This window comes from Adiantum capillus-veneris, chromosome 29, assembly GCF_014529385.1.
Source record: "Adiantum capillus-veneris isolate H3 chromosome 29, ASM1452938v2, whole genome shotgun sequence".
NCBI lineage: Eukaryota > Viridiplantae > Streptophyta > Polypodiopsida > Polypodiales > Pteridaceae > Adiantum > Adiantum capillus-veneris.
The window spans coordinates 12518086-12535879 of record NC_140959.1 but is presented as its reverse complement, the minus strand read 5'-3'; the positions used below and the strand labels follow the sequence as shown (position 1 = coordinate 12535879).

General features: G+C 44.1%; 1 protein-coding gene across 10 annotated transcripts in view; it reads left to right on the top strand.

The window, feature by feature from the left end:
- Positions 1-17794, top strand: part of APC6 (anaphase promoting complex 6) — an 81449-nt gene that overhangs the window by 28536 nt on the left and 35119 nt on the right. For all 10 annotated transcript variants that reach the window (XR_015187198.1, XM_086506349.1, XM_086506345.1 and 7 more), the window contains 8 exons: positions 2739-2778; positions 3215-3260; positions 7561-7640; positions 7739-7941; positions 8051-8176; positions 8327-8401; positions 8501-8626; positions 8705-8774. Coding sequence is in view for 9 of the 10 variants with exons in the window: in XM_086506349.1 (XP_086362475.1) it covers positions 2739-2778; positions 3215-3260; positions 7561-7640; positions 7739-7941; positions 8051-8176; positions 8327-8401; positions 8501-8626; positions 8705-8774 (766 nt within the window). In the remaining variant the exon portion in view is untranslated. The remainder of the gene's footprint in view (positions 1-2738; positions 2779-3214; positions 3261-7560; positions 7641-7738; positions 7942-8050; positions 8177-8326; positions 8402-8500; positions 8627-8704; positions 8775-17794) is intronic.

Below are 17794 nucleotides of genomic sequence, written 5' to 3'. Positions count from 1 at the left end.
GCGTTTTGCTGCTGGATTTAGCCCGTTCATGTTGATGTATGGATTCGAGCCTAAATCCCCAATTGCTATTGGCTTAGAAAAAGTCAAGGAACGCAAAGATCGTGATCTTTTATATGACATGCAAGAAATGCTCGGATTGGCTAAGGATAGTATAAGAATGGCTCGTGATCGAGTCACTACTTATGCTAATCAAAAGAGGTCTCCAAGGACTTTAGAGGTGGGAATATGGGTCTATTTGAAGATACCCAAGGATTCCAAGGCTATGCGAACAAGAAAGCATTATAAGCTTTCAACTAGATATTGTGGTCCGTTCTTGATCACAAAGAAGATTGGCCAAGTTGCCTATAAATTGGCTCTTCCTTCCGATGTTAGTGTACATCCAGTGTTTCAGGTCAACCGTCTTAAAGTAAAATTGGGCGCCCGTTTTAGTATTTCTTTATTCCTTTAGAGGGTAAAGTTACAAAACTAGAGTCGTGGGGATCTTCACCTGTATCCAACTAGATTACACCCGTTTTGGCAAAATTTTGGCACCATAACGGCCCAAAAACTTGCCCTGAAAAAAATCCCCTTGTTGGACCTCACTTCCAAGGACAAACCCTCTGTTTTCAGCCCTCTCTGTGGACTGGCCGATTTCGAGGGGTGCCGGCAGGGGCCAGGATATGTTAGAGCTAGAGACAGAGCTGCACTACACATGTCATTGCCCGGCTTACTATGAGATACGCGGCCGTTTCCATTGCCTGTTCAGAGAAGGGTTCGGACCTTTTTTTAGAGTCATGAGATACAAGGATCAGAGGTGTCTCGGATTGTTCCTGCTAGAGCTGCGCAGACTTAGGGAGAGCTTGCTAGGGACATCAGGGGAAAGACAGTCTTATAGAGGAATCACAGATTTCTTTACACCAGCCAGAGGAGAGCCAACGGAGCAGTCATTACAACAGATCTCAGAGCCTACTCATACTAGTGGTACGCTGCTTGACCGAGCCATTGAGCTTGGCAGATCTAGACGCCCACGACCTGGAGGGGTCTTCACTATCGACGAAGGCTGCAACAGAGGACACATATCACTCTACCTCGACATGCAAGACGCCCAACCAGAGTACTGACCATGGATGAGGTCGATGAGATCCGACAACGATTGATGAGAGATGTCATCTGAACCCACAACCCCCCCCCCCCCCCCCCCCCCCCAATTTTCCTTTCTCCTTAGTGTTTTAGTGTTAGTTCTTTGTAATTTTGTAATTTCCGTACTCAGACATGGTATCAGATTCACCAATTGTAACTTTTTGGTCTCATAGGTCATTTTGGCCTTTTGAAGACGTTAATAGAACATTTCATTTCATTTCTCTCTCTCTCTCTCTCTCTTCCATTGTGTTCAATTTAGTTCCTTATAAGTGAAGTAAAGTAGCTTTGTGTTTGTGCGGAGTACTAGATCTGAGCTAAAATCTTTAAACCCTTCTGGTACACCTTACAATCCCAGTAAATAAGACTGTTAAAGCCACACATTTGGCCAAACTGTTTCTCTCACAGATTTTCAGATTACATGGCATGCCTATAATTATAGTGTCGGATAGAGACCCCAAGTTCTGTTTTGAAGAGCAATGTGGGAGAATATAGGCACTCTTAACTTAAATTCTTGTCATCGTTTTCATTCACAGACAGAAGGGCAATCGGAGATAGCCAACTCAGTGGTTTGGGACTTGTTGAAGTCTTATATCTTTGATCACAAGACTTAGTGGGAGAAGTATTTGCCTATGGTGGAATTTGCTTACAACAATCGTGTTCACACATCTACGGGGAAGGTGGCATTAAGATTGTTGAGGGTGTCAAAATGGTTCCACCGATTCTGAGCTGTTACTTTAGCATAGTAGATCTACAAGAAGAGGTTTTTTTGGTGAAAGGTTGTGCATTTCATAGGGTCGGTCGTGTCCCTCAAGTGGGGCTTCAAAGTATTAAAAGACCAAAAGAAAGCATGGTGGGGTCTTGACTTTAAGAGCTACCTCCCAAGGTTTTATTCACTTTTTTGGATTTTTTTTGGTTTAGCCTACATATTATTTTGTAAATAGGAAATTCAGTTTGTCAAGCATGCTGCAATTTTTAAATTCTTCCAAAATTCAAGAGGAACATTTTATTTCTTCTCCCTTAGCTTAAATCTAGAGTTTTTGCAAGTCTAAAGGGTAGGGCTGTAAGTCAAGACACATTCTTGTGAGGCTTATATATGTTTTAAGATGCCTACATGATCTTCACCTTGTTGAGTCTTTGCTCAGCTTCTCTCTTCTTCTTCCCCTTCTCAAGTCTTGAAGCTCTATAGGTTGGTCGGTTCCCTTGATCTCTTTCTGCACCTGTTACTGTTTTCTACCTCCCCGTTGTATGTTCTATTTAAGATGACGCAATGACTTTGACCTTGGTGTACAAGTGTGGAGGGTTCCAATGGGTTTGGTACCATTCATGGAGGGAGGTATGGAGACTTTGGTTTTATGGAGACTTTGGTTCTGTGGGGAGGAGCTGATACTCAGATGGAATGTTTCTGGACAGATGACATCATGACTGTACTCGCTTGGCCAGACTTTCACATTTAAAACTGGTTTGTTGTTTGCTGATCATGTGGTGGAAGGCTGTTCATTTAGTAACATTTTGGTGTTGTGCACAGATGAACCCTGCAAGTGCTTATTTGTTTTTACTGTGAATGCAAAGCCATATGAGTTAATCGCATTATGTATGACAATGAGCATCTGTTCTTGCAGGTATCAAGCTGCTTTGAAGGCAGATCCTTATTGTTTTGAGGTATGCTGGTGACTTCTGCAGTTTGTAATTTATAATTTATGCAAAGCACAGACTCTCTGAGTTTGAGAATTAAATCAGTTACTCAATGTGCTCAAACTGTGTGGAGAAAGGGGGTAAGGACTACATAGTATAAAACATCTATCAAAGGAGGAACAGGAGGTGTTCTGTCAAGAGCTCTTGTGCCTGAACCCACTCTCTTTGTTTCATTAATAAGCAGGGGATTGCAGTAAAGTCCTTGACCAAAGGCTGTTTTTTAATATTTTTCTGCTGGGCCTGCCATGGTAGTAAATCATGAAGTTCTTGATGCATAGGAAGGGACTGTCTAATGTATATTCATGCATCAGGGCTGAGTGCATTCTTTCCTTGAAGCCGTGGTAGCTCAGAGAATTGTGGAATTTAATGGGTGACCATATTAATAATTGCTTTTTCTGTATAGGCTTTTGAAAGGCTGATTGAAAATCACATGTTGACAAGCGATGAAGGTAAGGTGTGACCATTTCCAAGTTTTGCCATTGACATTTACTGAGATGCTCTTCAAGCAAAAGAGTTTATTTTTCATCATTAAATTTTTGGCATACTGCAATCACAATTGTTCTACTTATTAGATTAATAACTTCAGGAAAATGAGACACATGGAGAGATTCAAGTGATGCACTTCTCGCACTACGTAGAACTCCAATACAAGTTATGCACATAACCAATTATATCTTGTCCAGAACCCATATGTTTTTCAAACTAGTGGACAGGCTTGCTTGTTTTTAGTCCACTTTAATTTCTATAAAATTTTACTATCTATCGGGTAATGTGTTGATGTCTCACTTTACAATGTTGAATTCTAATGTCTCTACAAACATATCCAAGGGCCCATACAAGTTGGGGGGATTGGTTGTCAGATCAGCTTGGTAGTAGATTGCAGAGTGACTCGCTGGCAATTGTACTCTGTAATTCATGGATATAAAAACTAGTACTGGAAGGGGTGCCAGACTTTGGGGCGAGTGCATCTGGGAGTGAAACTCTGCCACTTCGTGTTGCGACCATTGTGTGTTTCAAGTTGAACTGTTAAAGTTTTCAATTCTGCTCGTGCGTTACTGTGAGATTAGTGCCTTGTCAGTGTCAACCTGGTTGCAGTGGTGTCAAAGCTTCGGTCGAAGCTTCTTCTGGGGAGGATCTGGTTTGACTTTTTGTAGTACACACCATGGATTCTCTATCAGATAATCCGATAAGGAACTGGAAGCCGTCTCGCTCAATGGCAATGGAAATTGGAATACTACAAATCGATTGACAAAAAGTCAGATGACCAAGTCGAAGAATCTTTAGTCGAGGATCCACAACTTGCAGATTTGCGACGAAAGCTGTAAGTTAGCACTTGTGCTAAGCCCCTTATGAAGTATTCAAAGGATCCCAACTATGCAAAGTTGTTGATGGAGCAGCCGATCCCAGAATTTTACGAGAGGTGGTAGCAGGTAGGTTGCCAACCCTCCCTTCAAGTGGGCATCGAAAGTGAACGCAAAGCCGAAGTTCTCTCTTGTGACATCAAAGGAAATCGATCGAGCTATGGAGCAGAAGATCAACGAAATAATGAAATCCAGGAAGCGGTCCTGCAAGTTACAAAAGTTTGACTCTTTCCCTGACTAATAGTCAATACTCCTGTCTTCTTTTGTGCGGGAGAGGTCCTTGTTCGTCCTTGCTGAAATTTAGTTTTCCAGAGCTTGTTTGATGGCTGAAAAATTGTTTAGAAAGTCAGCCTATGCGCGAAAAGAGGAAAAATTCAGCCCTCTATTGCGTTAGCCTACACCGGTCTGTCGGTAGGAAACTTATATGCAAGCGTGTCTATGTGGGAAAGAGCACACACAAGCTGCGAGTCATCCTCTGCTCCTCCATCACCCGTTTGTGCAAGAGTGTGAGATTGAGAAGGAGAGAGAACAAGAGAAAGAGATAGCTTCTGCGTGTTGTGAGAACCTCTCACCGAAGAAGAATGGCAGCGTTAGAGTTTGTGATAGCAAAACGTCAAGAGATCTGAGACTGGGACAGATTGCGTTGCATGAAAAGAGAGAGAGAGAGAGAGCCAGTTTTAGGTTTTTCTCACGCTGTCCAAAAATTCTATGATCCAATTTTGTGTTTTTTAACCTTATTTGTATGTTTTAACGAACTGGCCAGTTTTTGGTTGGTTAAATTTGGTGTACTAGGCCAGTGACTTTTAAAAGGTTTTTAACCTTAGGCTTAAAAGTAACGTTACAGAGTCTTGTTAAAACATTATTTCTAGCCACTCTTCATGTCACCAGCGTGTGACTACTATCTATCCTTTTTGTTGATTTCTTTCTTACTATCTATTTACTTTCACTTTTTGGAAACACCCCTCAGGAAATCTAACTGCCCTGCATTGCATAGCTAGTGTGGAACTGTCCAGAGGGAGTCCAGGCCTGAGGGCAAGAGAGCACTAAAGTTGGACAAGGACTATGGTTAGCCAAAGTGGGGTCATTGACTAGCCAAAGTGGAATCCTTTGCCACAGAGGCTACATTTCAGTTCTGGATGTGGTCGCAATGTACAAAGAGGGTGGGATGATCTAGAAAGATACAATGGCAGCATCTCCTAAAATTTAGGGAACTGCTATTTTGGGACTTGAAAATGTGTTGGTGTCATTACCTCCGGAATGACAAGGGGAACATTTTCTTTCTCTGCCGTAAAGTCAAGTGGGCAGTCGGTTGGGAGATTTTTAGGCGGCAACCCCGAAACGGGAAAATGCTTGTAAATGTGCCAAGTGGCACCTTTTGGTGCACTTGCCTCATGCAACAAGAAGTGGCGTTGAATTTAGGAGGGGGAGAGCCTCATTTTCAGATTTGTCACAGGTTAAGAGCTATGGAGTGCTTGCGTTCCCTCTTATGCACAGTGCGGTGCCAGGAGTGATGCCCTGCACGCTACGCACTGCCCTCTCTCTCCCCTTTCGCAGTATGTTATGTCCCACTAGTGTGCTCTTCATTTGACCAATGTATAGTTGTGTGGGTTCATGCGCGATTGCCGAGGCAAGAGCCTCTTGTACAGGTACTGGATTAGCTAGCGGCTAATCCCCCCGCACGTACAGGTGAATTCGGAGAGGTTTCACGCCAGAAATCTCGTCCGATTCAAAGGGCAAGTAGCCCTACAGGTGCGGGAGCTCGAGGACTTGCTACGGATGCAACCGGCACGTGAAACGGAGCCCGAAACAGTGAATTACAGCCTGCTGTGTATTTTTTCAGGTTTAGGGTTTTGGCCCTAAACGGACCCTAATACCCCCAGGAGGTTCGGGGACGCAAGGGGACCGCTGTATAGGTGATCTGACGCATTTTCAGGGCTGAAAACAGAGAATTCATCGTGCTGCAGATTCTCGCCAGGTTTTGCAAAGTGCCCGTATGCGTCGGGAAAGTCAGTCAATGCATGGGAATACTGACTGTGAAGGGTCCTAAGTACAGTTATGCTGCCGAAATCAGGCCGGAACAGTTGAAATTCAGCCAAGTTTGTGCGGGGCAGCTTGTAGGGATCCACAACATTTATTCCCTCTTTTGAACAATAAAGAAATACCGAAAGGGGCGCCTAAGTTAGGGGCCAATCTGGTGTCGGTCTACTCATACAGGTGCAATCTAACATCTGTATCCCATTCCCCTCTCTTGTGTCACTATAGCGCAGGTATAACATACGACTAATAATGGGTGAAAGCTAAATGAAGGTTTAAAGTAAAGTCTACCGCCCTTTTTGGATTGAACAGGCCGGTTTCACTTCATGTCCTCTTTATATGACCTTACGCCCTTCAAACCCAGTCTGTGTGCTCCCGTCAAGATGTCATATTATATTGTCCGGCTGGCCATTTTTTACAGAAATCTAGGGGCATCATCTTATTCATATGCTTGTTCTGATGCGTTTTGCATTGCATCCGGCCACTGTTCTACTTATCGTATTACCTGGACATCGGCAAATTTTACCGGATGGCACATTGCAACTGACCTATCTTTTATTAAACTAATTGGTACCAATAAATTCATAGTAGATCTTATGTGCACAAAGATCATTCTTATACATTTACATCATTAGCAAAACTTGTTACACCGAGCGTATCTTTGAGCGTGCCACCCGCCATGTGCCATGAAGGCATCTGGTCCCACCATTCAAAATCGAAACATGGTTGCCAGGTAGGCTCCATGCATGAAAAGAAGCTCTTTTCTTGCGTATGTAGGGTGAGGAATGGCCCCCCTCTTGAGCCGGGAGTATGCTTCACACTTGATCTATTTGTAGAAATACAGCACATTGCATGCTCAGCCTATCATACAATCACTATCAAGGAACTTATGCTGATAGATTATATCATGCCTGAAAATTAAGCATTGTGGTTTTAGATAGCTGATGTAAGCAAGCATTATAATAAGTGGACAGATTGTTAATTAAGAGCTACTCAGGCTTGTAGGTGAGGGCTAAGGTGCATTCTTCCATTTATTGCGACGTGTTTGTCATGATCTTTTTTGGTGTGGTGTCCACGATAAGACCTGATGGCTTTGCTTTGTTGATCATACTGTGTATTCTGGTGATAAGTGTTTTGGATCGAGTTCTGAAAACCATTTTGTAAGATTTGTTTTGGAAGGATGCAGTGTGAAAGAGTCTCAAGAAACATTGAAGAAGCATCTTTGTGTGTTTCATAAGTTTCTTTAACAGATCGCTAAATGTCTAGGTGTTAGGTAATGTAAATGAGAAGAAGAGGATTGATTATGTTTCTGGAACCTTATGTTTGGTTGCTTTCTCTACTCTGACGACTTTAGAAACAAACCTGCTCTCGTCTCTCAAATTTGAGCAAGAGGACCGTTGGCTGTTTCTTTTGTATTCTTGCCATTTGAAGAAGGTAAAAATTATTGCTCGATTTTTAAAAAATAGTTTCATTTGCGTTTGCTTATACTAAATTGATTGTTAAAATTTTTGTGATCGTTTGTCAAAGGATAGTATGATCAATTGAGTACGATGGAGCCGAAATTTGCAACCATGGAGTCGAAGTTTGCTGAATTAGAAAGAGAGCAGTATGATTCTGGTTGTGACGGAGATAGTGTAGGCTGCTCATTGAAGGACAATTCAGATCTCATAGCCTGTAAATCAGACTATTATTACCATAAAGGGGAGTACCAAAAGTGTTACGAGACAACCAAAGCGTAAGTTGCCTAGACATTTATACGGAAGCTGATTGTCGGTGGGTTTTCATGATTGTGGGCAGCCAATGGTATGTGTTTATATTTAATTTGCTCTGTCCAATTCGTTCAGGTTATTGGAAATGGATCCTTATCATCTAAAGTGCATGCCAATGCACCTAGCAGCTGCCGTTGAGCTGGGAAGAAAAAATGAGCTTTTTTTGAAGTCTCATATGCTGGTTCAAGAATATCCACAAAGGTACGCTGGTGAAGTTGTGGTAAATCATTTACAAGCAAGCGTGGCCTGTTTCGGCTTGGATCGACATTGGACGTAATCTGGTTCTTGCTATGCTGGGTCACCACATGTGTAAAAAGTGATGTTGTTTTTTCAACTCGCTTTATTCTTCAGGGCTTTGGCTTGGTTTGCTGTTGGATGCTACTATCTCTGCATACGCCAGTTTGATCATGCCCGGCGGTACTTCTGGTATTCAATCTCTTATATGAAACTTCTGCGAAGTGGTCTGCAGGGTGTTCTCTTAAATGTTTACACTTATGAACGATTTTCTGCTTTTTGAAAGTGCAGCAAGGCCACGACTTTGGATGGAGCTTTTGCTTGTGCGTGGATAGGTTTTGGGCATGCATATGCAGCACAAGATGAAAGCGATCAAGCGATGGCTGCTTATAGAACTGCAGCCCGTCTGTTTGCAGGGTCTGTAATTTTTTCTAAAGTGCTTAACTTTTCTGGCTTATGCGTGATTCTGAGTCTGAGTTGTATTCTGTCCTACAGTTGCCACCTGCCGGTCTTGTGCATTGGAATGGAATATCTCAGAACTAACAACCTGAACCTTGCTCAACAAGTATGTATGTGTGAATAAAGGGCATGCTCTAACTGTATATACTCTAGTTGACCTTAGGGTTGTTAAAAAGCATAATCAGAGGCTCTCTCTCTCTCTCTTCTCAGGTGTGTGTGTGCTAATAAAAAAGAGGAAAATGGTATAACCTTTCTATCACCCAAGTGTTGTAGATTGGTTATGCCATTTCCCTCTTGAATAACAGGTCTTGAGTTCAACCCTCCTCGTCGGATAGATCTTTAAGGTCTCTTGGGATTCTTTCCTACGCCGTTAAAGTACTCGTCTTCTCTCTCTCTCTCTCTCTCTCTCTCTCTTTCTCTCTCTCTCTCTCCACACACACACACACACCCATACACGTACGTGGGCGCGCGCGCGCACACACACACACACACTGATTGCTACTGGTGATATGCTGAGCCTACTAAAAAAATTATTTTTTTAAAGAAAAGGGAGGATCTTTTTATTAAGGGATGCCTTGCTCTATAAGTGCTCATGTGTGCTCCTTTAAGATTTGATCTGTTGCCCTACAGTATTGTGACTAGATGCTTCCTACGTCAAGTTTGGTTAGGACTTTTGGTGCTCTGATCATATTAGCACCTTGGGCCTCCTGGCTTCTAAAGCACTAGGAGTATGGCCTCTTTCTATCTTTTGTGGTGCGTATGCTCTATCAACTACCTCATTTTCGTTCTAATTTTTTCGATTTCATGCTTCATTTAGTGCTAGGCTTCATTATGGCTGAGTCTGCCCTTGATCTCTGGATTCATGACAGAAACTCAGTACGCTGAACTTTGTGTTGATGTATGCTCACGTGTGTGTGTGGTGTGTGTTGTGTTGGGGAGCATATGTTAGTACCTAGTTCTACACCCACTATTGGGCACTGACGATGTTAGTGGGGATGTCGTGGTATTTAGTCAATACTATGCATGATGGAGCTGATGGTTATATTGTCTTGTGGGTGACTACCATGGGTCTATACCTTGCACTTTCCTTCAAGGGTGAATCTGGGTTTATCCTGGATTCATCTAGGTATAACTTTTTTTACTCCCTGCGGGAGGGTTGGCAGATTATGGAAATTGTCCCTTATTGTTTACCTACCTAAATTAACTACAAGATGTCTTCGAGGACATGCGCTGTCTTGCTGTCCTCACCTTTTCTTCTCTCCTCCTGACGAGCCTTGCACGGTGCTTCTCTCACCTTGCTTCCCCTCCCTTTGCTGACATCCTCTATGATACCTTCTCCTGGCATGATGACTGGCTCGAGATTCATTAAGGAAGGTATGAGTGATCTGCAAATATCTTCTTAAAGATTTCTCTCTATGGTTTAGCATGCCGAATATCATCTAGCACTGCAAGGTACACTATGCCAGTTTCAACATTATGTGAAACTGGCATAGTGTACCTTGCAGTGCTAGATGATATTGGGCATGCTAAACAAGCATAGCAGATTGTCTTTTGATCAATATAGTATGGTAAGGGAATGCAGTAAACTATAGTTGGTTTTCCCGAGTACTTTCCCTTCGTTCTCAACCAATGCTGTCAATAAAACAATTTATTAAAATGGCATTGATCTGCAGTGTCTCTTTTAGTCTCTTTGATGAGAGTATAGCTTTCTACTCTTCAGGCTTGGCGTGAATATTGATGTATCGCCGGTGATAAGCTGATAGGATAGCTTCCTACATCCTCCTACCTTCCATCTCTATTTAAAGGTGAGGGAAGGGATCCTTCTTCCCTCACTTAGCTGTGGGTATTTTGTTCTTGTTTCTTGAGAGAGAGAGAGAGAGAGAGAGAGAGAGAGAGAGAGAGAGAGAGAGAGAGAGAGAGAGAGAGAGAGAGAGAGAGAGAGAGAGAGAGATGTTATGAAATGAAATGTTATATTAACGTCTTCGAAAGGCCAAAATGACCTATGAGACCAAAAAGTTACAATTGGTGAATCTGATATCATGTCCGAGTACGGAAAATACAAAGTTACAAAGACCTAACACTGAGACACTAAGGAGAAAGGAAATAAATCTGAAATTAATTCGGGATTGAGACGAGATTTTGGGGGGGGGGGGGGGGGGGGGGTTGGGTTGGTGGGGTTCAGATGAAATCTCTCATCGGTCGCTTTCGGATCTCATCAACCTCCTCCATGGTCAGTACTCTGGTTGGACGTCTTGCATGTCGAGCTAGAGTGGTCTGTATCTTTTGTTGCAGCCTTCGTCGGTGGTGGGGGACCCCCCGAGGTCGTGGGCGTCTTAATCTGCCGAGCGCAGTAGCTCGGTCAAGCAGCGTACCTCTAGTATGGGTGGGCTCTGAGATGTGCTGTAATGACTGCTCCTCTGGCTCTCCCTTGGCTGGTGTAAAGAAATCCGTGATTTGTCTCTGAGACTGTCTTTCCCCAGATGTCCTCGGCAAGCTCTCCCTAAGTTTGCGCAACTCTAGCAAGAACAATCCGAGGCATCTTTGATCCTTGTATCTCATGACTCTAGAAAAAGGTTCTTTGAACAGGCAGTGGAAGCGGCCGCGTATCTCATAGTATGCCGGGCAATGACATGTGTAGTGCAGCTCTGTCTCTGGCTCTAAGTTACATAGGTGACATATCCTGGCCCCTGCTGGCACCCCTCGAAATCGGCCAATCTCGATTTGGAGCTGATGTGAGGATTTGCGTATCTGCCCAATAGCGCATCTTATCCCATATGATAAGTGCGTATCCATGTATGTAGGCCTAGTCACAAAGCAGTCCTCCGTGAGTTGGAGAAGATGCTCTTTGTAGAAGGCCATCTTCGTGCCCAACTCCTGTGTCGGGTATATCCATGTGCTCCTGGTATCTCGGCTCGGATAATCTCATGCGACACTGAGGCCTTAGCTCGAATCATCCGAGCGATCATAGCGACCAGTGGCCTCTCCATACATCTCCATCCATCTGTGTTGCCAGATCTTCCATGGTGGTCTACTGAGGGTCCCCATACTTGAACTCCATAGAGCATAACTGGAGTCACTAGAGTGTCAAAAAGCCATAGCTTTTTTCGCGGTTTCTGAAATTGCACGTGCGAATACATGCTCTCTAGTCCTCCGAAAGCTGCATATGCTCTCGTCAGTCTAGTCTCTGATGCTCTCCTTAGTGAAAACACCGGTCCACTGTTGCTAATTGGACTATTTCTTATTTTTAATGATTAATTTCTGTTTATGAAATTAGGATATTTTAATGTGTACACTAAGAATTGTTAAAAGATTGTAGCTACAGGAAATGCCATCAGGAACGGACAACTCTGATCTGTCATTTGATGGGTGACGGTAAACATCGCGAAGGAGTTTCCGTAAGTTCGGTGGAAAGGTTGCTTTTTCCCGTGCAAGAGCGACAGGTATCTATTGTGGATTCGCCATACGAATTGTTGTCGCGTGTTTGTGTGGTTTGTTTTGCAAGAATCTCCCGTCTTACGAGAAGGCCCTTCACGGGAAGTATGGCTTCACGCCTAAGTCCCTTACGGGAAAGTACTGCTTCGCGCCTAAGTCCCCTACGGGAAGGAACGGCCTTGTGCCCAAGCCCTTTAAGGGGAAGCACGATCTTTGGGTCTAAGATTACAGAATGGAGGGGTTTCCTCGGGTTCTCGTGCTTGTATAAGAATTCTCCCTGAATAAAAGAATACTCTTAACGGGGGGGGGGGACCAGCCCATCTTCTGGTTCCCAATACTGTGTCGATCTTCTCCCTTCTCTCATGTTTTCAAAGAATTATAATTTTCAGATTTTTCAAGTGCTCGTGTACGCTCCCGTTTTGTGACAGTGGTATCAGAGCTCGGACTCCTCTCTTTCTCTGCAAAGAAGGACGATTCCGGGAAGAACGGGAAGAACCATGTGGAGCCAAGGGAGAAGCGTTGAAGAGGAGCTTCAACAAGTGCAAGCTCAGCTTGCGGAGTTGCAACAAATTTTACTGTTGCCAGACGTCCAAAAGCTTTTGGGCGGAATGAAGAAAACGAATGGACTGATGCTGTCAAGCATCCAGACAACACTGTTGGCTTGAGACCACAGGAGGCAAGAGAAGAAGAACGTGCCGAGGTGCACAAAGGATCTTCGGATCGTAATGAACGGCCTACTCCAAGGAAAGGCCAAGAAAAAGCGCTCTCTCTGCTAGACAAGAGCAAGGACATCTCTATCTCATCTCCATCTTACTCTCCTGATTATACTTCTACTTCTCGATCATCTCGTCAGAAGAAGGAAGCAGCTACTACTGCCACTACCATACATCGACCTAAAGATAATCCTCGATTCAAGAAGCAAGGTCGCAAGTCTCAACAACGTATGAGAGTCTTCAAATCAGGCGACAAGGACATCAAGTTCGAAGCCTACAACGGACGAAGAGACATCTCCAAAGCACTGTCCTTCATCAGACAGTTTGAAGTCGCCTTTACCAATGGGTACTTCACAGAAAAATCCAAATTACGCCATGTGGGGATGCACCTCAAGGAAACAGCAAGTAATTGGTGGTTAGCCAATATTCTGGAAGGTTCTCAGGCCCCCCCCAAGAACTTGAAGGAGAGTTCAAATCTGAATTTATGAACAATTTCTTCCCCCTGACTTCGAGCAGGACATACGGAAGGAATGGACTGCTTGCCCAGAAGGAACATGAAAGAGTAACGACTTATGTGGACAAGTATTGGTCGGTTCTTCTGAAGGTCACTCCCTTCATGAAGATTGCCGACGAGGAAAAGAAAAGAAAGTTCGAAGCGGGTCTCCAACCGCAGCTTCGAAAGAGTATGAAGGTGTATCCGCATGATACTCTTCAGAGGCTGATGGAGTCAGCAATCATTGCTGAGGATTTGCACTCAGCTGGGACGCCCAGAAAGATGGAGCATAGCACTTACCGTGCAAGACAAAGAGGGGTCTACGATGACCAAGGGGGCCAAGGAAGAAAACGTCCTCCATCGAGGGACGATGTTCATTCTAAGAAGCCAGAGGGCACTGGGAAGCGAACTAAGTATCTTTCTCCTACTCAACTTCAAACTTTCAGAGAGGAAGAAGATGCTTCTACTGTGGCGAGAAAGGACATATGAAACCGGACTGCCCGCTAAAGCAGCAACGGCAAAAACAAGCCTCTACGAGGCAAGAGAAAGCAAGGAAGGAACTCGCACCACCAAGCTCGAACTCAATTCCAGATGTTCAAGGAAACACTTCTTGATGAACTCCCTCCGGTATGCCCGGAAGATCACCGCATAGATCTCATACCGGGTAGCTCGCCTCCCAATCAACCCCCTCAACGGGTGAGTCTTGCTCAGCAAGAGGAAATTCTGAAGCAAGTCAACGAGCTTCTAGAGAAAGGGCTAGCACGGCCCAGTGCTTCACCCTACTGCTCTCCAGTTCTACTGGTGCAGAAGAAAGATGGCACGTTTCGAATGTGCATAGACTACAGGTCTTTAAACAAGATCACGATCAAGAATCGCTTTCCGATCCCTCGGATTGATGATCTATTTGATAAGTTGCAGGGTGCAAGTGTCAGTTGCATAGACTTAAAGAGTGGGTATAATCAGATACGGATCGCCCCCGAGGATGTCCATAAGACTGATTTCAATCACATGATGGACCACATTTTCAGCCCGTATCGAGCTTTTACGGGAGTATTCTTTGACGACATACTCATCTTCTCTAAGTCAGAAGAGGAACATCGGAAGCACTTGGACTTAGTGTTTCAAGAATTGCGAAAGCATGAGTTGCATATGAATGCAAAGAAGAGCGACTTCTTTCTCTCAGAGATACACTATCTCGGCCATATAGTCTCTCACAATCAAGTGAGTATGGATCTTGCCAAGATCCGAGTGGTAGAAGATTGGCCTATTCCCACTACGGTACATGATGTACGTAGTTTCCTGGGATTATGTTCATATTATCGAAGGTTTGTCCGAGGATTTGCTCATGTAGCAAGACCACTTCATGACTTGACAAAGAAGAAGATTCCTTTCAGATGGGAATCGAAACAACAAGGAGCTTTTGATCGGCTCAAGTACTTGCTAAGCCATGGACCTATTTTGATAGTGCCCGACTTAAGGAAACCATTTGAGGTTCACGGCGATGCTTCAGGCGATTGCATCGGAGCAGTGTTAAACCAAGAAGGCCATGCAGTGGCTTATGAAAGCAGACAGCTTAATGATGCAGAGTTGCATGTATCAATCTACGAAAAGGAACTCACGGCTGTGATTCACGTCTTATCCAACTGGAAGCACTATCTTCTAGGAGCGGATTTTGTGATCAAGACTGATCACCAGAGTTTGCGGTATTTTCTTACGTAAAGGAAACTATCTGAGAAGCAGATGAGATGGGCAAACTTTTTGTCTATGTTTCACTTCCAGATCCTTCACACGGCTGGGAGTAAGAATGTGTCGTAGACGCATTGTCTAGGCGGCCAAGGGTGAACACTATCACTTCGGTGTATTACCAAGAATTAGAAGCACTACCGGATTTGTATCCGAATGATCCAGACTTCTCCACCATTTGGGAAAAAGCTACATCGTGGAGAGAATGAGTTTCCCTATTCCATTCGGAACGGTTATCTCTACCACCATCAGGCCATATGTGTGGCGGAACCATTAAGAAAGAAGATCATGGATGAAGCACACGCTTCGCCTTATGCGGGTCATCGGGGTATTCTCCCTACAACCTTAGCAATGGAAAGATATTTCTTTTGGCCTAGCCTTAAAGCAGACATTGATAAGTATGTCAAGGAATGCTTGGTTTGCCAAAAAGTGAAGTATGATCGGCATAAGACGCCTGGGTTGCTACAACCTTTGCCTTTGCCTAATGAACCTTGGGAAAGTATTGCCATGGACTTGATCATGGACCTCCCTAGAACTCAGACCGGAAAAGACGCGATCTGGACCATCGTGGACAGGTTTAGCAAGCAAGCACACTTTATACCAGTCAAGAAAACGATCAAAGCAGATCATATGGCTAGGGTCATTCTAGCACAGATCTTTAAGCATCATGGAATGCCTAAGTCTATTGTGAGTGATCGAGATCCTTGCATGACAGGAAATTTTTGGCGTGCCTTGATGGATAATCTTGGTACAAAGCTGAAATTTTCATCTGCCTACCATCCTCAAACTGACGGGCAAAGTGAGATAGCCAATTCCACAGTATTGGATATGTTAAAAGCTTATGTGTTAGACCGGCAATCTGACTGGAGAAATATTTGCCTCTTGTCGAGTATGCGTATAACAATACCATACACTCATCGATGGGGAAAGCACCTTTTGAGATACTTTATAGTAAGCCTTTAGTTCCACCTATCCTTTTAACTAAGGATAAGATTTTCGCAGCTGACGAATTTGTCCAGGCTTTGGACACAGCCTACGGGCAAGTGAGGAGAGCTATTCTACGCTCTCAAGAAAAGCATAAGAAAGCTGCAGACAAGCACAAGAGGAATCTCGACTTAACGGTCGGGCAGTTAGTCTTACTCAAGTTTGAGAAGGCAAGACTTAAGAAACAAGCGTCTCATAAGGGGAAGGTGGTAAAACTTTATTATGGGCCGTTTAAGATCACCGAGGAAGTGAATGATGTTACATTCCGATTAGAGCTACCGCCTAATTGGAGGATCCACAATGCTTTCTATGTCAGTTTACTCCGGCCGTATGTGGGACCACCTTCGAGTCAGCCAAGTGCTGAGGAACCTCCTGAGGTTGAGGAAACAGAAGAAATACTCCAACGGGAGCAGATTGTAAGTCATCAGGAGCGGCCCCTTAAGTCCGGAAAGATAACACGGAAGTATTTGGTTAAGTTCAAGAATTATTCGAACTTAGATGCTCAATGGATGACTCAGGAGGATTTAGCAGCTTATCCCGAGATATTGGAGGTATATGTCCAAGCACTACAGTTGAGGTCAACTGTTTAGAAGCCAGAGGGATGTTGCTAATTGGACTATTTCTTATTTTTAATGATTAATTTTTTTTAATGAAAATAGGATATTTTAATGTGTACACTAAGAACTGTTAAAAGATTGTAGCTACAGGAAATGCCATCAGGAACGGACAACTCTGATGTGTCATTTGATGGGTGACGGTAAACATCGCGAAGGAGTTTCCGTAAGTTCGGTGGAAAGGGCCGGGTTACGGGTGCCCTTATGCGTCACATGATGGGTGACGGGTGCATTAGAAAGGGGGCATTCCGTAGGCTAAGGAGGAAATCCGAACTGAGTAAGAAAATACGCGTAAGAACGCAAGCACAAGAATAAAGATGGGTTCAATGAAGCTTTTTACAAAAAGCAGGAATAATCGCGGGAAGGCAGAAGCTTTCCTGCAAGGAATCTATGTTTGCATTGCATTCGTCCATGTGGTTGCATCCAGGGACGCTTGGGAAGTGTTGTGAAATGCATTGGTTTTAACTTATAAGGTTTTATTGAGTTTTTGGGCAGGTTCAGACCAATTTTAAAATATGCCGGCCGCCCACTTAATAAGTGGGCAGCCACTTAGAAGATAAAGCAACAAAACCAGCCAGGGAATTCTCTCTCCCTATTTCGGGTAGAACAGCGCGATCCCTACTCGAGCAGCTATTTGTGCCGTGGCCAGGGAGCTATAAAAGCACCACATGCCCTCACTCAAAGGGGGGCACCAACGTCAGCAAGAGAAGACTCTGCCGCAAGAGATCGCGAGACTACGAAGCACGGAAGTTGCTTTTTCCTGTGCAAGAGCGACAGGTATCTGTTGTGGATTCGCCATACGAATTGTTGTCGTGTGTTTGTGTGGTTTGTTTTGTAGGAATCTCCCGTCTTACGGGAAGGCCCTTCATGGGAAGTACGGCTTCACGCCTAAGTCCCTTACGGGAAGGAACGGCCTTGTGTCCAAGCCCTTTACGGGGAAGCACGACCTTCGGGTCTAAGATTACAGAACGGAGGGGTTTCCTCGGGTTCTCGTGCTTGTATAAGAATTCTCCCTGAATAAAAGAATACTCTTAACGGGGGGGGGGGGGGGGGGGGGCAGCCCATCTTCTGGTCCCCAATACTGTGTCGATCTTCTCCCTTCTCTCATGTTTTCAAAGAATGATAATTTTCAGATTTTTCAAGTGCT